Source organism: Cibotium barometz, chromosome 39 (genome assembly GCF_041138505.1).
Source record: "Cibotium barometz isolate CiBa-2024 chromosome 39, ASM4113850v1, whole genome shotgun sequence".
Lineage (NCBI taxonomy): Eukaryota > Viridiplantae > Streptophyta > Polypodiopsida > Cyatheales > Cibotiaceae > Cibotium > Cibotium barometz.
In genome coordinates this window covers 28,117,408-28,138,606 of record NC_141084.1, presented here as the reverse complement: position 1 = coordinate 28,138,606, position 21,199 = coordinate 28,117,408, and the positions used below count along the sequence as shown (strand labels likewise).

Here is a 21,199-nt window from a genome sequence, read left to right as displayed (position 1 = left end):
CTCATCCAAGTCCATCCACTTAACAAGAAATTCTGTAGTAATCTTCCGTCTTGTTTCTTTCTGACGAACGTCAAGAATCTTCTCAGGAACAAGAATAATGTGATCATCTTCAATCTCAGGAACATAAGAAGATAACTCCGGAATAGATGAATCTCCTTGTATGTATTCCTTGAGCCAAGAGATGTGAAATGTCGGATGAATTTTTCCCCAAGATGGTGGAAGATCCAACTTATAACTAACAACTGAAATCTTCTTTATAACTTTAAATGGACCATAGAAACGCGGTCGCAACTTCGGAAAGACTGACTTTACTGTCTTATATCGATGCGGTGCAACATAAAGCAAAACCAAGTCACCTTCTTGAAACTCAGTATGCCTTCTGTGCTTATTCGCATACTTCTGATACTTCTGCTGAACATGAACAAGTCTGTCTCGAACTTGCACAAGAATATCTTGCATTTCTTGAATCAACTGATCTGCTAATGCCACCTTGTGTTGAACAACAATGTCACGATTGTGACTAACTCTCTTAATCTCTCCTTAATTATTCATTAATCCCTTATTAACTGAAAGGACACCTGTGAAGGGTCACACCCTTACACATAGGTCACTATCAAAGGACATGTCTATTCATTAAAAGGCACACCCCTAAGTCCAAAGGACATAACCGTTGACTCAAGAGCCACACCCCTTCCCAGGGATGTGTCTCTTCACTTGTAACCTTTTGGCCTCTATTTAAGAAAGGCCCCTGTCTCAATGCAAACAATCTCAATCTTTCTATCAGCATTTGTCTTATGTTTGTTAATTAAGTCTTAATCATGTTAATAAAGCTATAAAAGCTTTACAGTGGTATCAGAGCAAACTTTTTTCCGCCCTGTGAGATGCCCAAACCCTAACCCTAAAATCAGTCCAAACCCTAACCCTAAAATCAGCCTGCCCAAACCCTAAAATTGGGTGTAGCAAGTGTTGAATGGAAGAGCAGGAGAGAATGCCCCATTTAATTCTACCCAATTTTGTCAATTTTGCTTGATTAAGCATTTTCCTAATTTTCTATCAAAAAAAAACGATGGGAAGCAGAGAAGCAGAAACTCACATCAAAGTGCTTGTAGTATGCCTGTGTTCTACTGGAGGCCTCATCGCATCTTTTCGGGCTGCATTTCTCTCCACCCAGGGTCGCCACCCTTTGATCTTACCTCTTCACGTTTTTTTTTTTTTAACGTAACGTTTCACATTTAAAAAAAACAATAAAACCAATAGCCTTATGATTTAAGGCTTATACTAAGCCTTATTACACGTGGCTTTACCAGCCACGTAAAGCAGCCAGCACCTAACGGCCAGCGCCAGCGCAAGGAAGCCGCCAGCGCAAGGAAACCCAGCCGCCGACCAGCGCATACAAAAAAAAAAAAGAATGGGAGAACCCGACGTGAAGCCGCCGGCCAGCGATTATTAAAAAAAAGAAAAATCAAAGGAGCACCTCACGGCCAGCAATCAGCACATTTTCAAAAAAAAAAAACCCACCTGCGGTCTATGATGGTGTTCTCCGCGGTGTGACGGCTACCTTGGTGCTTCTTCTCCAGCGATATTATGGCAACCTACTTCAGGTGTGATCTTTCCATTTTCTTGGGTATACATATTTCACCTCAAGTGGAGTATTAACATATCAACAACCTGCCATTTATTCTTTTTGGGCTCTCCACTCTTCCGGGGCCAATACCTTTTTTTTAAAGGGATCACGTGGACACACACTACCCTCTTCTCCGACGGCTTATGGCAGAGGAAACCTATGACTTCAGTTATTTACAGGATACACCCTCTCAATCCATAGTGCCCTCTCCTACCCGTGTTTCTCCACCAGCCCCAACCCCTGTTCCAGTGAGTGTGCCCCCTTATGTCCAGCCCACTCATTACCGAATACAGATAGCCACACCGACTTCTCACCTCCGAGAATTCGACATGTGGGTGATACGTGTTCGTACTTCTGCACAAGATCTGGATCACTATTGTTTTATGCTCAGGCGTCATCCTTATCTGGGTGCGATTCTACCCGAGTGTAGCATCATCTTTCATGAATATTGCACTTATTCTGAAGACATTTATCCATCTTCATTCACGGTGCGCCCCTCTACACCGGAGTATACACCCTTGACACCTGTAGCTGTCCCTACTCCTGTACCTTCTTCTCCAGTTGCAGACTCTCGTGAGAGCCCAATACCAGAGGATCGTCCTTACTATACTGGATGGTCTATAGCCGCTTCACCAGTACGTAGCCTTCCTTCTCGGGATTTACAGATGCCGCACCCTCCAGCCGATGGTTCTTACTAGAGCCCAGCGGCGTGATCAGCAACAAAAACCCCCTGAGCCTCATCATCTGGAAGCCTCTACATCCACATCTCCTCTCATGGCAGAACCTGTTGATATACCAGCCCCTCCGGAATGGCAGTCAGCGTTACAGCAACTCCAACAACAGTTCCAACAGCAACTCCAGGAGTCTATGGCATCCTTGGCCTCTCAGATCCAGCAGCTTCACACGGATCGCCAATCCAACACAAGTTCTGTGCCAGCAACAGATGTTTCAGCAACAGTACCAGCAGACGAAGACGTCATTCCTTCCGAGGTAGAAGGTGACGATCTTAAAACTCTTTATCGTCTTTTGCAAGCCAGTAAAACAAAGAAATTGGAAATTAAACCCCCTGACTCTTATGGTGGTCAACGCAATAAGCGCATCTTAGACCAATGGCTCTACAAACTGCAGTTATACTTTGAATCCATGACCCTTTCTGATTCCAAAAAGGTGATTTGTTGGGTTTTATGCTGTGTATGCACCCAGAGGAGTGCTAGTGATCATCAGTAGGTTACTGGGGCACTTTTTACTTCAGTTAGTGGAGGTTTTTTCCCCCAGTTTAGTTCAGTTTCACTTATATGCAGTTTATAAGTGTTTTGGTCCACCCGGCACATTTATGGCCGGACATGTGAACACTTATCCTTTAGGGGTCACTATCATGTGGCTTGTACTTCACTTTTTTCTATCATTGAAGAGTACAGCAGTCGTGTTCACTCCTTCACCTTGGTTTCCACGCCTGATTGCTTTCTGTAAACCCTAACCCTAACCCTGTTTGTCTTCAATTGGTATCAGAGCAATTGAAGCTCTGCTCAGCACTACCCGTACATCATACGTACACTGCCTGCGCCGACTTTAGCAGAGCATTGAAGCTCTGTGTTGCTGCTGCCCGTACAACTATACCTGTGCGCCACCTGTAAGACGCCGCCTGCAGCTGTGCGCTGCCTTCAGCCCGTGTACCTGAGCGCCACCTGTAGCACGCCGCCTACAACCTCAGCGTACGTGTACCAGCCACCGACAGCGCCGACAGTCACCTGCGCAGCCATACGCCTGTAAGTGCCGTCTGTCACCTGCCTGCGCCAACTGTACAAGACAGCGCAGTACTGTACTGCACTTGTCAGCACCTGTACCAACTGTGCCTAGTCGCCTTCAATACAGTACCTTGTGTGTACCTGTTCGCACTGTTCAATACAGTGCTCCGTACAGTACCAGCTGAGTACATCGCCGCCTGCAGCTGTGCGACGCCTTCAGTACTGTGGTCGCCTCAGTATCCGTATTGTACCTGCTTGCTTACAGAGGACTGCTTTCGTACATTACCTGCACAGTACAACAGTTTACGAGTACAACAATCAACTCATACGTATTGCAATCTCAGCTGGTAAGCATTACAGGTTTTGAGTTTTGGGCATTCTTATTTTTCTCTGTGAAAAATACACAGGCACAACAGGCAGTTTTTCTAGCAAGAAAATATACAGGTTTTTAGCACAGTTTGGGTGCAGCAAATTTGGGCATTTTTGGGGCATTTTGGCATTGTGTACGCCATTTGCTGCTCTATTCAGTCATTGGTGCATTGAGCTGCACATTCAGAGGATTGAGAGTGCAGGCAGATTTGGGTGGACTGTATTCAGTGGAGTACAGTTGTTATCTGGGTTTTTGCTATTGGGTTTTTTGGTAAACAGGTACAACATTGTGCGTAAAGCATAATGGCAAATCAACAGCAAAGTGATGTATTCACATATTTGTCTAAGGAAGACAAATTGGATGGCACGAACTACTCCTTGTGGAGTTTTATGCTGAAAAATGTGCTTGTGGCAAAAGGTCTTTGGGATTTTGTTAGTGGTGATGAACCACGTCCAGGTCCATTGGCTCCAGAGACTCCTCCCCAAGGGGGTGCTCGTGGACGAGGACAACAGGTACAGGCTCCAGGACAGCCATTGCCTGTTCAGAGAACAAATGCTCAAAAGACATGGGATGCCAGGGATGCACAAGCTTTGTCACTCATTGCATTGTCAGTTCAGAGGTCCATTATACCTCATATTCGTTCAGCTGGCTCTTCACAGAATGCATGGGTGACTTTGGAGCAAATGTATGCTGCTCGTAATGAAGCTAGGATCTCATTTTTGAAAAGAGAGCTGGAAAATCAGAAAATGAATGAAGGAGATGATATGTCTAGCCACTTAAACAAGCTGCAGGATTTGAGAGAGCAACTCATCAATGTGGATGAGATTATTCCTGAGACACAGCTTGTGTCCACCATCTTGCACTCTTTGCCAAGATCTTACTTGGCTTTCCATACCTCTTTGAACCTTAGCATGAGGAATGCTGTTGAACCCCTCAAGTATCAGGAACTTGTTGCTCTCTTACTACAAGAGGAGCAAATGAGGAAGAATATGAATATGAACACAAATGCTGAACAAGCATTTACTACAGGTCAAAAGGGGAAAGGGAAATCTCAGCCAAAGAGTGCAAATCAAAATTCAGGTGATGGTGGTTCTTCACAGGATACCAAGAAAGGTGATGGACAGCCCAAGAAGAAGGGCAAATGTCATTACTGTAAGAAGCCAGGTCACTACATCACGGAATGTAGGAAGAGGATTGCCAAAGAGAAGGCAAAGGAAGCTGGGATGTCTGTTAATGATGCTCCTAAAGCTCCTCCAGAGACTGCTTCTTTTGTTGAGGACAGGGATTACTGTTTTTTTACATGCAGCTACGATGCCTCTTGGTCTTCACAGGCACTCAGTTTGACAGAGCATGCATGTACTTGGTATTTTGATAGTGGTGCCTCAAAGCATATCACATCTCGCAGGGATTTGTTTAGTCATGTTGGCCCTGCCCCTGTTGGCAAAACTGTTCAGTGTGCCAACAATGCTTCATATCCAGTGTGTGGCATTGGGGAGATTCAGCTTACAGCCATTGATGGCTCCATTCTCCGCCTTACAGATGCCTTATATGTACCAGGGATAAAGAAGAATTTGTTGTCCATTTCTTCTTTAGCACATTGTGGAATGCAAGTCCACTTTGATGATGATAAATGCATGGTCAGAGACAAAGCAAATGCCTTGACCTTGATGCTTACTGGTACATTATGTCATGGACTTTATGAGTTGGATGCATTTCAGCCAGTGGATCAGTCTGCTTATCATGCATTCACTCTTACTCCAGCTATGGTTGATGCGGAGTTATGGCATGCTCGCATGGGGCATGTAAATTTTGGTAGTCTTATGCTTATGCAGCGACATAATATGTTTACAGATCTACCTCTCATGGAGAAGCCTCCAGATCACATTTGTGAAGGATGTATTTTGGGAAAAATGCACAGGTTTTCCTTCCCACGTGATCAGGCTCTAAGAGCAACTGCAAAGTTGCAACTTATACACAGTGATCTTTGTGGTCCCATGCAGACAAAGTCATTAGGTGGTTGCTTTTATTTTGCAACATTTATTGATGACTTCTCTCGTATATGCTGGGTCTATCCTTTGACACAGAAATCACAGGTATATGATGCATTTTTGGCCTTTGTAGCACTTGCTGAGACAGAGTCAGGATGCAAGGTGAAGACTCTCCGTTCTGACCGAGGGGGGGAATATATGTCACATGTGCTGAATTCCTTTCTTGGGAGTAGAGGTATAAAACATCAGTATACTACTCCTTACACTCCACAGCAGAATGGGGTTGCAGAAAGGAAAAATCGGTCACTCATGGAGATGGCCAGATGTATGCTAAAGGCAAAAAGACTACCACATATCTTTTGGGTGGAAGCAGTAATGTGTGCTTGTCATATTTTGAATCGATGTCCCACAAAGGCATTGGTTTCTATTACTCCTTTTGAGGCTTGGCATGGCCGCAAGCCTTCTGTATCGCATTTTCGTATCTTTGGGTGTCTTGCATATGCACACATACCCAAAGAGTTGAGGAGGAAGCTTGATGATAAAGCCACAAAATGCATTTTTGTTGGGTATAGTCGTGAGAGCAAGGGCTACAGGTTATATGACCCACTATCCAGGAAGATATTCATCAGTCGGGATGTGATTTTTGATGAAAAATCAGAATTATCCATGGCTGGTTATGAGGCAAATCAGGCTGAAAATGATGTGTTTGAAGGTCTACTACCCATGGAGTTTCATTCCACAGTTGGTGATCCAACTCATGAGGGTACTGGACAGCCAGCAAATGATGTAGGTGGTGCAGAAATTCAGCAGCCAAATCAGCCAGAAGCTGAACCAAATATGGGACAGCAGGCACCACAGGTCAGACATATACCTAGATGGTATTTGAGGACATTACAGGACAGCCATTTAGAAGGTCCTCTTGCTGGTCGTACTCGTAGGGAGACAAGGACCAATGAGCATGCACACATCATGGATTTGAATCTGGTTATGGCAGCCAGTTTACAGGATGATGATGAGCCTGATTCATTTGTGGATGCACGAGATAATGTGCATTGGAACAAAGCCATGCAGGATGAAATTGATTCTATTAAAAAGAATCAAACATGGGATTTGGTTGATCTGCCCAAAGGCAAGAAAGCCATTGGTACTAAATGGGTCTATAAGTTGAAAAGACATGCAGATGGATCCATTGACAGGTACAAAGCCCGTCTAGTTGCAAAGGGCTATGCACAGAAGAAGGGCAATTATTATGAGGAGACATTTGCTCCTACATCCCGTATGTCGACACTTAGGTGTGTCATTGCATTGGCTGCACATCGTGGTTGGGTTGTTCACCAGTTGGACATAAAGACTGCATTCCTACATGGGGACCTCGAGGAGGAAGTATATGTATTTCAGCCCATGGGATTTGCAGAACATGGTCATGAGGGGAAAGTATGCAGGCTGAAAAAGGCCTTGTATGGTTTGAAACAAGCTCCACGAGCTTGGTATGCAAAAATAGATGCTTTTCTACTCACTCAGGGATTTGTGAACAGTCCATCAGAGGCCACTTTGTATGTGAAGAAAGAAGAGACAGATCTGCTGGTCATCAGTCTTTATGTGGATGATCTCTTGCTCATGGGATCAAATGATGACAAAATTGCAGCTTTTAAAGAGATACTGCAACAGACATTTGACATGTCTGACTTGGGCCTTGTACATTACTATTTGGGCATACAGTTTGTGCAGGATAACAGAGGCATTGGGTTGTTGCAATCACGTTATGTTGCTAAACTTCTGGAGAAGTTTAAATTTCAGGATTGCAAGCCTATTAGTACTCCTATGGAGCCTCGGATGAAACTGTCACTACAAGATGATAGTGTTTCCTTTGATGCCACTACATATGCTCAGGCTGTTGGGTGCCTCATTTACTTGTGTAATACAAGGCCAGATATTCAGTATGTAGTCTCTCAGTTGAGCAGATTCATGCACAGCCCACGGTTGTCACATTGGCAAGCTGTGAAGCATGTATTCCGTTATTTGCAGGGTACCTTGTCTCTTGGGTTGCTTTATCCTGAGGGGGGTGACATGCAGTTACATGCTTACAGTGATTCAGATTGGGCTGGTGATTTTGATACCAGACATTCCACTAGTGGGAATTGTTTCTTCCTTGGCGCTTCATGCATTTCTTGGCTAAGCAAGAAACAGACCACAGTGGCCACTTCATCTTGTGAGGCAGAGTACAGAGCAGCCTACACTACTACTGTTGAGTGTGTTTGGCTGCGTCGTCTTATGACTGATATGGATATTTCAGTGGAGGAGCCTACACCTATCTATACTGATAGTCAGAGTGCCATTGCTGTGGCCAGGAATCCTGTGTTTCATGCTCGCACGAAACACATTGAGATTCACTATCATTTTGTTCGGGAGAGACTCCAGGCAGGAGATATCAGTCTGATCTACTGTCCTACAGATCAGAATGTGGCAGACATCTTCACCAAGGCATTACCACGTCCGAAATTTGAAGCATTCCGCAATGCTTTGAATTTGTTTCCTTTTGGTGGATGATGTACAGTGATCACATATCACTCCAGGGGGGTTTGTTGGGTTTTATGCTGTGTATGCACCCAGAGGAGTGCTAGTGATCATCAGTAGGTTACTGGGGCACTTTTTACTTCAGTTAGTGGAGGTTTTTTCCCCCAGTTTAGTTCAGTTTCACTTATATGCAGTTTATAAGTGTTTTGGTCCACCCGGCACATTTATGGCCGGACATGTGAACACTTATCCTTTAGGGGTCACTATCATGTGGCTTGTACTTCACTTTTTTCTATCATTGAAGAGTACAGCAGTCGTGTTCACTCCTTCACCTTGGTTTCCACGCCTGATTGCTTTCTGTAAACCCTAACCCTAACCCTGTTTGTCTTCAACTTTTGCGGTATCCCTCCTCAAAGACACTGCTTTATTATGGTGGCAACGACGACAGCACTCTGGAAAAACGGTTACAACGTGGGAAAAATTCGAGCAGGTCCTCCGTAAGCAGTTCATACCTGCCAATGCGGATTTCCAAGCCCGTACTCGCTTACGCCATTTGGACCAAACTGGTTCCTTGGCCTCTTATATCTCCCAGTTCACCAACTTGATACTGGAGATTGATTCTTTGTCCCCAGCGGACGAACTTCATGCCTTCGTTGAAGGGCTTAACCCCACACTGCGTGCCGATGTCCAGAAATATAACCCTGTCAATCTTGCCGATGCCATACGATATGCCGAGCGTGTTGCAGACATTAATTCTCGAAATTCGACCTCTTCCAGTCGAACTAATGACTTTTAGAAAGCCAGTGGATCTCGTATGAGCTGAGACAGTCGCAGAGAGTCATCTGGCTCTTCTAACTCCCGACCTAATCCTCAATGGAATAATTCTCAACAACCTCGCCGATCAGAAGGATCGTCCTCTTTTCGGTTCCGACGTCCTAACTCCTTTCAACCACGCAGTTCGGATCGTGGACAGGACCAAAGACGTGACCAATCTCGCAATCCTCGTCCTTCTACTGTTCCTTCTAGACGGGATCAACAAAAGACAGGATTATGCACAATTTGTAATGGACCTCATCGTTGGTTTGAGTGCCCCAAAAGACCAACTCATCGACAGAATTCTAATGCTGAACCCCCCATTTCTGCGGAGAAACCCCTAGTTGCTGACAAAGGAAAGCGTGCAGTTAATCACCATGCTATTGCACATGCTTCAGTAATCACCGCTACTGCTACAACACAACCTGCCTCTTCACCGTTGCCTCAGCGGTCTACTCAAGTTTTGGTTCTTCAAGGTTCTATTTCCAGTCACCCTATTCAGGTGCTCATTGACAGTGGGTGTTCTCATAATTTTGTGGGAACCACCTTGACTCAGAGATTGAAGATTCGGACTTCTCTAAGTAGTGTTGTTTATGAAGTAGAGCTTGCTGATGGTTCTACATCCTCGTGTAACACCATTGTCAAACACCTCTCCTTTCGAATTCAGCACTATCGTGACAAATTGGATTTCCAAGTCATGAATTTGGCACATTATGATATGATCCTTGGTCAAGAATGGTTGTATCAATATGATCCCCTGATCAGTTTCCGGAACCATTCTATACAATTTGCTCAAAATGATATGCTTGTGGCTCTCGAAGGAATCAGAGACCAACCTTCTACACCAACCCTTTCAGCTCTTCAAGTGAAACGGTGGGTCCGCAAGAGTGGTCGTTCCTCAGCACTTTTAATGGTCTATTCAGCAAACGACCCTCCCGAGGATATAGATACAAAGGTGATGTATCTCACGCAACCTTTCTTTGCTCCATACTTGGATCTTTTCCCTCAGGAGCTTCCTGCGGTCCTCCCACCTCGTCCACCAGTCGACCATGCTATTGATATTCTTCCAGGTAGTGCTCCACCTACTCGTGCTCCATATCGAGTTTCTTTTACGGAATCTCAGGAGATACAGCGACAACTTACTGAGCTTTTGGAGAAAGGACACATTCGACCAAGTAAAAGCCCTTTTGGAGCTCCAGTGCTTTTGGTGAAAAAGAAGGATAAGTCTATGCGCCTTTGCATCGACTATCGTGCCCTTAATAAGTTAACTATCAAGAATAAGTATCCTCTTCCACGCATTGATGAATTGTTTGATCAATTGCTCCACGCAAAGGTCTTCTCCAAAGTAGATCTTAAGTCCGGATATCATCAAATTCGCATTCGCGAAGGTGATGAATATAAGACAGCTTTTCGTACAAAATATGGTCATTACGAGTACCTGGTCATGCCATTCGGGTTAACCAATGCCCCTGCAACATTTATGAGTCTGATGAATGATCTTTTTCGTCCTTTTTTGGACAAGTTCGTCATTATTTATCTTGACGACATCCTGGTGTTCAGTCGCAATATGGAAGAACACAAGGCACATCTTAAGATCGTTTTCCAGGTGCTTCGAGACAATGCTCTTTATATTAATCCAAGCAAAAGTGAATTTTTCAAGACATCCTTGGAATACCTTGGACATGTTGTTTCAGCAGACGGAATTTTCGTAGATCCAAAGAAAATACAGGTTATTGTCAATTGGCCAACTCCCACAAACATCCATGATGTTCGTTCTTTTTTGGGACTTGCCAACTTCTATCACACAAAGGTTCATCGATTTTCCGAAATAGCTGCTCCTCTCGCTGAACTTTTAAAGTCCGCTCCTGCATTCCAATGGACTGAAGCCGCAACAGAAGCTTTTGAAAATTTAAAGACAGCTTTGACAACAACTCCTGTCATGGCTATTCCAGACCCTACTCTCCCCTTTGATGTTTACATGGATGCTTCTGATATTGCCACTGGTGCCATCTTAATGCAACAAGGACTTGCTATTGCGTTTGACAGTCATAAGCACTCTGCAATTCAAGGAAGATACCCGGTATATGACAAGGAATTTTTAGCTATTGTTCATGCCTATCGAGCATGGAAACATTATCTCCTTGGTGCAGATTCAGTGGTGAAAACAGATCATCATTCTTTAAAATATATCTTCACGCAGCCAGTTATGAATGCTAGGCAAGCACGTTGGGTCGAATTCTTAGCCAATTTTCATATGACAATTGAGTATGTTCCTGGTCTTACCAATGTGGTTGCGGATGCCCTCAGTCGTATGCTGTCAGCTTCGGTCTTGGCTATTTCTACAGTTGAAATGGATATACCTCAAAGTTTCAAGGACCGTTATTCAACAGATCGTGATTTTGGAAATGCATTTCGAATTCTCAATTCTCAGAATGCAACTCCTTCCGACTTAAAGATTTATGGCGCATACACAATAGTGGATGATTTATTATATTATCAGGACCGTATTTGTGTACCTCATGATACTCATGTTCGAAGAGTATTGGTGAAAGAACATCACGAGGTCACTTATGCTGCACACCCAGGCATCAACAAGACTTATCGTCTTTTGACAGCTACATACTATTGGCCTCAAATGAAGCAAGATGTTATTAAGTTTGTTACAGCGTGTCTCTCGTGCCAACGTATGAAAGCTAGCAGACAAGTTCCAGCTGGTCTTCTTCAACCACTTCCAGTTCCAAATGAACGCTGGGAAACTGTTAGTATGGATTTTATCACTTCATTGCCACGTTCTTCTAAAGGCAATACACAGATTCTTATGGTGGTTGATAGATTTTCTAAAATGGCACATTTCATCCCGTGCAAGAAAGCAGCTCAAGCTTCAGATATTGCAGTATTGTTTATACAGTATATCTTCAAACTTCACGGATTGCCAAAATCTATAGTTTCAGATCGAGATCCAAAGTTTACAGGACATTTCTGGACTTCAATATTCAAGTCTCTTGGTACAAATTTACTCTTTAACTCTGCTTATCATCCTCAGACAGATGGCCAAACGGAACGAGTTAATCAGATTCTGGAAGAAATGCTGCGACATTATGTTCAGTCTCGATTAGCTTCATGGGAAGAATATTTACCGTTGGTAGAATTTGCTTATAACAATTCTTATCATTCAGCTATTGGAATGACACCTTTTCAAGCAGCTTATGGCCATACTCCCCTTATTCCTGCCAACTTTGTTCTTCAACATAAAGTGGCTTTAGCAGATCACCTCATTCAGGAAATGCAAGATATTCTATTACAGATAAAGGATAAGATGATCAACGTCCAAGAGCAATATCAACGCACAGCTAATAAGCGTCGTCGACACATTGAATTTCAAGAAGGAGACTTGGTATTATTATATATTGCCCCTCATCGATACAAGACAGTGAAATCAGTTTTCCCAAAGCTTCGTCCAAGATATTATGGACCCTTTCGTATTATTAAGAAGAACTCATCTCTCAGTTATAAGTTGGAGTTACCACCTTCTTGGGGTAGAATTCATCCAACTTTCCACATTTCTTGGCTTAAGAAGTTTGTGGACGGTGATTCTCCAGTTTTAGATCATTTGGATTATGTTCCAGAAATCGAAGATGAACACATACTCTTAATTCCAGAGATAATTCTTGATGTCAGACAAAAAGAAACAAGACATAAACTCACTACAGAATTTTTGGTTAAATGGAGAGATCTTGATGATTCTGACTGGAAGGAGTGCCGCCAAGGTGAAGGGGTACCTGCCGGGCTGATTTGATGACCGTTCGTGTGAAGGGATGCGAACCCATGCACGAAAGGGCACAACCCGATGAAGAGGCACACGAAGGGCTACCAGCAGGAAATTTCTGCACACTCACCGGGTACGCCACACACACATCTGTGCATCTGTCTTCTATATGTGAATTGAGAAAGAAGGTTTAGGTTACCTCATACTCGTAGATGTAGGTTCCATCTTTCTTCTGCTTCCATACAAGACCGGGTAGGGGAGTAGAGCGGAGAGGGTGAGAGGCTCACAACCGTAGGCCCAGGAAAAAAATTTTGTTCTGATACCACTGTGAGGATTACTGTTATTACTTAGTATTTCATCCACTTATCTGTGTATTTAAGACTGAAAGTAGACTCGAGAGACTTGAACACAGATGTTTGATTGATTGAAATTGTGATACAACAGGCTCCTTATATAGGAGTCCAAGAGACACGAATGAAAAGACACATCCCATGACCAATAGTCATGACTCTAGGCGAAGAGACACATCCTTTGAACGAATAGCTGCAACCATTGGGTGAAGAGTTGCAACCCTAGAGCGAAGGGGTGTGACCAGTCGTCGAAGGAGTGTGGCTCTTGATGAAGAGGCATGTCTCTAGAGCGAATAGTCGTGACCATCTGAGTGTAGGGGTCCTCTGTAATCATGTCACTTCAGTATCTGTAACCATAAGGAGACTGTGTATAATGAACTAAGTCACAATCGTGACAGTGCTTGTGGGCGAGGCTCTCTAAGAAGGGACTCTCTGTGTCTGCGAAGCTCAAGTAGAAAGAGCCCCAATCATCGTTGGTCATAGCAATCAACGATCCGAGTCAGTGGACCGAATCCCTCTCTAAAGAGGCAATGGAATCTCCCTCGTATCTCATAATAAACCAGACAATGGCAGTTCTCGACTCCAATGAGGCAGTCTGCAAATGGCTCTCCCTAGATATGCCCTACCAATCTCCACTCTGACTCCTGCTGAGGCAGTGGGAAGAGACATGTATTTGGCCAATTGCTATCCTCATAGCATGTGACATGTGAACGTCAGGTAGCATGCTCTCTGTATGAACCCATCATGTGTGAGCCGAGAGAGAGAGAGAGAGAGAGAGAGAGAGAGAGAGAGAGAGAGATTAGATTAGATTAGGTATTATCGTCCACTGGGGGCCATATATGACCCATGGGACCAAATTTCCTTACAAAGCATAGATAATTCTCCTTTCAAACGGAAGGGTTTCAGGTGTCAGTTTGACTACTTACAAGCTGTTGTCTATGATCCAAATGTTGGTTGAGAAATGTGCCTAGCATGGTGGGAGAAAGGAAACTTGACCGCAAAAGCTGTTGTATATCTTCACATCCATCTAGAAGCTACCTGAAATTCTCTCTAATATGTGAATAAGCTGGGCACTTCATGAGCAACAGCAACACACCACCCCAAGGCATTGAGCAACGCCAGTGGCTAGGCTCCCATCTCCCAGCCATTACTCCCCCCAAAAAACCTGGCCGGAGGAGATCTATGACAAGGTGCCTCCAGGCCCACCACACCCTATATATGGCTCTTCGACTTCCCATGCTCTTGTATATAGGATAATCCACCACAACTTCCAATCATGCAATAACCCGAGAGTAGCTACACGAGTCAATGTGAAATGTTCCTCCATCTCAATGGCATGCATAGGACATTGTCTAAGAGGGTGGCATCTAGTGCATAATAAAGTAATGGCTCTCTTGGCCTATCCTAGCATGGGAAAATTGATGTGAGGTTCAGCCTTTGCTTGTGGTTGAGCATACACGAGCCAATATCTTGAGTTTATGTGTGTGCAATTCAAACTTGGAGCACTTTTCTACTGTTTTCCACTTATGATGAAGGATGTCTAATAGCTTCTGTTGCACAGGAACTAACTGCGTTACGCTGAGTGGTAGGTCGAGGCAATTCTACACCCCCCAATGTGCAAACCAGCTTTGCAGGTCTTGCGCCCAGCTAGAGGAAAGCAATTTGCTCTTATGTGTTTTTTGTGGCTTAGAGTTCGCTTCCCATGCAATCTTTGGTAGGCGATGTGAAGGCATACCATTTATCTTGGTGATGTAATTGTATACCCTTTATAGTGCGACCATTGAGAGAGAGAGAGAGAGAGAGAGAGAGAGAGAGAGAGTAATATTATCGTCTACAAAAGACCCAAAGGGTCTATGAGACCATACCTGATACAATGATACCATGGATATACTGAGCCATGGAAAAAGAGAGTGAAAGAAAAGGAACAACAACTCACTAGTGTATACAGATGTGATGTCAACATGTGATCATGTACGGGAGAAACGAGCCATGATTAACATATGATGCCCTAGAGTATATGGTCTCTCTGATGGAAGCATATCATGGCATCAAAGAACCTCCTCGATCTGCATCTATCCGTTGGATCGTCATGGTACTCTAGGTTGAGAACATATGGCCCACGAAATAGATCAAGCTCTACCACTAAGGAACCCTCTAGGGCGGAGGACTAGACCGCTAGTGTGGGCAGTGGGCTTTGTTGTGGATGCATGACAACTAAAGAAATCTGTAATGGCACTCTGGGAAGTATCATGCCGGGTTTGCCTCTCAGTATACTGTCTCAATAATGCATCCCTATGAAATTTGAGCTCCAGTAAATACATGCCTAGGCATCTCTTATCATGAAACTGTATCGCCTGTGCAAGTGAACCAAACCCCTCCCAGTATCTCATAGTAGGCCAAGCAGCTAAGCATGTAGTGCGCCTCATCTTCCACCTGTCCTGTGGTACATACTCTACATATCCCCCGGTCCTCCTGTGGGGGCAGCCACTATTAACTCTGAGGTGGGGAGAAGACACCTTGAGCCCGCCAATCACGATACGCATGGCATGTGACATATGGATCTTTAGTATCTCCTAATCACAATGAAACCATCCTTGGAGACTCTCAAGATGTGGTCCCTATAAAACTAGGCTTTCATGCCAAGCTCGGAGGAAACATACTTGTGCATACATATTTTCAGCAAAGCACTTCATTGTGCTTCAATCCAAGGCATCCCAAGGTCCTCCTCAACATTCAGCCTTTAGTCTTGCATTTCCCTCAGCAGATCTGGGTGTGCATAGTGGTTTCAAAGTTGTCTTCAATCCGCTTGATGGTTCAGCCAACATTTGGTCTACCTTGTCCTTGCATTTGGCATTCCACAATCAACCATCATCAGGAAGTTTTCTGCATCGTAAAGAAAGTTCTCCAAAGCAATAAATCAAATACTCTTGCTTGCACCCTTAAGTAGGTAGTTGGGACCTAATCTGCTGTCGCCTCTACACAGCTCTATCTCATGTATTAAAGATTAAAGTGGATTGCTTCATGCTCACTAACATAAAGGTATAAAGAAGGCCTTGCTGCAAGTTGCATGATGATACTGATTGCATAAACATGATGCCCATGATTCTCTCGTTGGGGGTCATCGTGGTATTAACATGACCTTGGAGAAGTTAGAGCGGATATTCTATTGGCCAAAAATGAGAGGGGAGTCTACCAATATGTCCAAGCATGCCAGATTTCCCAAAAAGTGAAGGTTCCACACTTGAAGCAAGCCACGTTTCAACTTGCTTCAACCTTTGCCTGTTCCTGTGCAGCCTTTTCAAGATATCAACATAGACTTAGTAGACCCTCTTCCAACAACTATGAGAACCAGGAATGCACAATGTATGACCATTCTTGACCGGTTGAGTAAGTTTTGCATGCTCATTCCTTGGAAGCACATAGCCACAGAAAATATTATTACTCAGCTCTTTATCCGATTTTGGCACCCCGTTTGTGATCTACCACTGACAATCTCTTCAGACAAAGATCACAAGTTCACTTCACATTTCTGAAGAGCATTATTTTATAATTTTGTGTCATGTGCATGCTGCACTTGGATACCACATGGCCATATTTGGAGAGCACATGCAAGACTTAAGAGTGGTAACTAGCCCTTTGTGACCCCTTGTTCGGGACGAGTCAGCCAGGAATCCACTGTAAAGGGTCATGGTCAAGTGTGCATATCCTACATGTCTATGTAACCCTCTAGAATGAAGTAGTCTTATGGCAGCCCATGGCACGTCTATGTAACCCTCTGGCATGATATATGTTTAAAATCAAGTTGTGGTTTGTGAAAGCAGTTGTTCTCATTGTGGTTGGGTTTTCCACAATGTTTGCAAGGCTTCTTAGCATTGCAATCCTTCTCTACATGATTGTTCCTTCGAGATGAAAATAGAACACTTTTTATCTTTGGAGTTCTTCTTTGTGAAGGAGTTGTCCCCTCCGCTTTGTTCTTCGTCTTCCTTTCTTCTTCCTTGAAGGAGGCTATGATCCCTTCCAAGGTAAGATTTGGCAAGTTCTTCGTAGCGATGAGGTTCTCGTAAAGCTCTTCCGGCATGGACCTTACAAGTACTGCAAGGGCCACATTATCTTCAACTTGCATCTTTAGATCTGCAAGCTGGTTCAGTAAGAACTTCATCCTATTCACATGAGCATCAAAGCTCTCATGTGGTTGCATTAACAAACCATAGAATCCTATCTGCAAAGAAACTTTGGAGTTCTTTGCCTGAGCCCCAAAAGGCTTGTCCATTTTTTCATAGGCTTCTTTGGAGGTTGGTAGATCTACAACATGGTGTATGAAATTATAAGAGAGGCCAAGAGCTATGAGGCTAAAGGCTCTTTGATCCCTAAGCTTCCATGCTTTCTAAGCTGCATCTTCATTCTGAGGCATCTTGTTTTCTCCTTCAATGAAAGGCCAAAGGCCTGATGAGACTAAATTTTAGTTTAGTCTTCCAGGTACGGAAGCTTTCCCCATTGAACTTGTCAATGAACATGTGGGTAGCCATGATATGCAATGCATCTAGGAAGGTCTTAGCAAAGGAGAGTTTCCAATGCCAATGTCCAATCCCTTACAGAAAATGGCCCTGAAAAATTAGGGTTTCCAAAAAAAATGAAAAAGGCTTTAATTACCGTAATTTCTAATAGCCCCCAAAATTTCTGTGTGAGGCAGTGCTGGGAGCACATCATTGGCATCTCCAATGATGAGCCAGATGTCTCTAGGCTGTTGACAGTTCTCATACCCCTCCCGCAAAGATTCTCCGACATTTTTGGACTGACATTATACATTCTCTTCGAGAGAGATTACAGCACCTGAGTGGCGATTCTAACAAGATGCAGCAAAGGTGTGTTATTGAGCATGCATCTTTGTAGTCTGCTTAAGTTGATGTTCTTTCTTTTATAACTAATGCAGGATCTTTTCTCGGGAAAAAAACTGTGAGGAGAAAAACATTTGACTTTGCCCATTGTTTTTGCAAGCAGGAGTGCTAGCAAAAAGGGCATTTAAAAGTTTACTTCTACTTACTTGCTTAACAGTAGCCCTTGAAATTTAGACCTACAAAATGGAAAGAGAAAAGGCATGAGATATTACAGTGATGCCAACAGCGTGGTCGAGGCCCTTAAGCTTGATGAATGCGTAGCAGCGGGAGGCCCAGGGGCAAGCGTAGGAGATGTAGAGCTGGTATCTACCAGAGACTGCAGGGAACTCTGCGGAGCTCTCGCGAGAGATGAAGTTTCGGAAGGTGGAAGGGGTACGCTTGAAAGCCCCGTCGTTGCTCATCTCCTCAAGGGAAGTGGTGACCCGGGCCATGGTATGGTGCTGGCGCTGATGCTGTTGATGATGAACCCTGCGATCGCGCCCTCCTTGCTTTTGTTGCGGTTGTTAATGCTACTGCTGTGCGGCTTCGTCTTCGTCTTCTTTCAAGAGTTGACATATACTTGACATCTCGCACACCGAACACATTCTGGACCCCCGCGCTACTGCTGCGGTACTACCCCACCAGTGCAATCAGCCCCTTTGTAAACCCCTGGCACAATCAGCCTCTTTGAATTACCCTACCCCATGGCTCCATGGCTAGAGGAGGAATAGAGGAGAGTGTTTGAAAGGAGATACTAGAGAGTGACACGTGGCTGAAGAGGAGGACGAGAGCAAATTAGAGAAGACTACTCGCTTCACCTGTCTCTGACGGGCAAGAGTATCCTTATTTGTCGATCACAAATTAGTGCAGTAGAAAGAGGTGTTGCTCTAGAGTCCCAAGATCACGGGTTCAAGCCCTCATTGCGAAAGCGATGGCACGTATGGGTGTGTTTTTTTACGGATGTGTTTTTTTTCTTACTTTCTAATTCCAAACAATTGAAAAAAAAACACTCATCTTCGAAGGATAAGCCTTATATTTGAAGCCCGTGATGAGTCCCATGGTCCCTAGCTTGCCAACCTATATATAAACACACCATGCTTGCCATATATATACTCCTAAAGCTTAATCTCATTGAATTAAGCACCAAACTTGGCGTAAATAAACAGCCAACATTTCAACCCAAAATAATGTTGACAATCTCAACACACCTGAACAAAGCTTTAAAACAATCTTCGAACAACTGGATTATCTCTCCTTGGAAGCCTATACTCCTCGCTCCATCTGGCAAAAAAACATTAAAGGAAAAAACATTAACTAATGCAAGATAAACTTTTCGTGAAAAAAAGGAAGGAAAACAACAAAACCTTACAAAACTCATTTGGTGGATCAATATTTGAGGTGAATGGGATTTGAACAGGCTTATAGACAGCAAACCGAAAAATTATGTATTGTCCAGTGCCTATGACTCGAAAATCTAACCTATCAGGCTTTTTATAGTCCACAAACATTACATGTACATGAAGTTGATCCACGATCTTTTGTAATCTCTGACTGTAAATTCCAAGGAGCCCAAAGCTCTCATTTGTAAAGGGTCTCGACCATACAAACCTAACAACAATTTGGATTCTAAAAAATAAAGATATTCCCTGTTGACGAAAAGAATGTATCAAATAAGCAATATAAATTCATCAAACAAAACACAAAACCTACATAAAAAACGAGTTTCTATATATACCGTAAAACACCGGTGCTCTCTAACAGTTCGATAATTAGAGATGATGTTGCTTGTCCTTCCCAAAATGAAGGGTCTACAATTCAGCCATGAATATTACATAGATTATGGAAAACAAAAATACATGAATTATAGCAATCTCAAAAATAATTACCTTCAATATCTTGGCCATCACCATAAACAGATGAAAATGATCTCCTTGCCACCTCCATCCTAAGAAATATACCCCTGATATCAAATATAACACTCACAACACTAATAATTTACATAACACTTTAAGATCTCCCTCTCTCTCTCTCTCTCTCTCTCTCTCTCTCTCTCTCTCTCTCTCTCTCTATATATATATATATATATATATATATATATATATAGTATTTTGTGCCAAGCAAGAAAAATAAATAAAAGCAAGTCAAAAGTAAACGTTTGCTTATCCAAATGTCCAAAAATAATAAATAGGAACTCACCAATACCCGTCCACCATCTCATCAATTAGAACCACCGCTTCAGCAATGACGGGACACTCTCTTTTATGGATCTACATGGTATCTTTAGCTAAATGCAAGTAGATTTATACACATGAATTCAATAATACCAAAGAGAAGCATCAATGTGAAAGATTGCACATAAAGACAACATAGATTACACATGTTACATCATTGAAAACATCTTTTTCATTGATAATACAGATATATCTATGATTATAGTCTCCAGCGTTTGTAAGCTGCTATATCAATAGCTTGTTCTCTACCTTTTGGACATAGATTAAACTTACATCCTGATTTATGCCATTTGGAAGGACTCCTTGTAGACAACATTGGTTGTGAAGACTTTGCTTGAACCTTCTATGCTGCTTTCATGTTCCATATAATGATTTACACACACTTGCAGATGATCAAACACATGACATAGAAACGTACAAATGTCCATGTGTGAATACTTGGGTGGCCAAGTAAAGTCCCAATACACTCAATGTTTGTCCTTGGGACTTATTTATTGACATACCAAAGGCTAACCTTACAGGAAATTGTCTCCTTCTCGTGTCAAAAGGCAATTGCAGCATAGGAGGTATGAGGTTATCCTGGGAATAAAGACCATGTCTCCAATGTTGGTACCTGTAATGATTTCTGCTTCTATCACCTTTGAGTGAAATTGCATATCAATCTTGTACCATTACAAAGTCGCCGCCCGCCGAGGATCCAAATTGCGGAGCAGCATGATAGGAGCGTTGATCTTTAGAATCAAGCGATGAGGAGGGTAACCACCACCCAAGTTCAAACTGTTCAAGTACTCAATTGGGTACAATATTGCGTCATTCTCAGAAGAAGCAACCAAATCAGCACTGACGTATTATCTTTCAAGATCGGGCAATGCACTCAAGACTAGTTCATTAACCTCTAGATTTCGTGGTGCAAGTATAGCACGG

General features: G+C 43.3%; 1 protein-coding gene across 1 annotated transcript in view; it reads right to left on the bottom strand.

Annotated features, from left to right (window-relative positions):
• LOC147615956 (uncharacterized) overlaps positions 1–18,780 on the bottom strand; it is a 56,923-nt gene extending 38,143 nt beyond the window's left edge. Inside the window, exon 1 of the mRNA XM_086778588.1 lies at positions 18,278–18,780. Coding sequence (XP_086634714.1) covers positions 18,278–18,496 — 219 coding nt within the window. The 5' untranslated portion in view covers positions 18,497–18,780. The remainder of the gene's footprint in view (positions 1–18,277) is intronic.
• Positions 18,781–21,199: the final 2,419 nt, after the last annotated feature.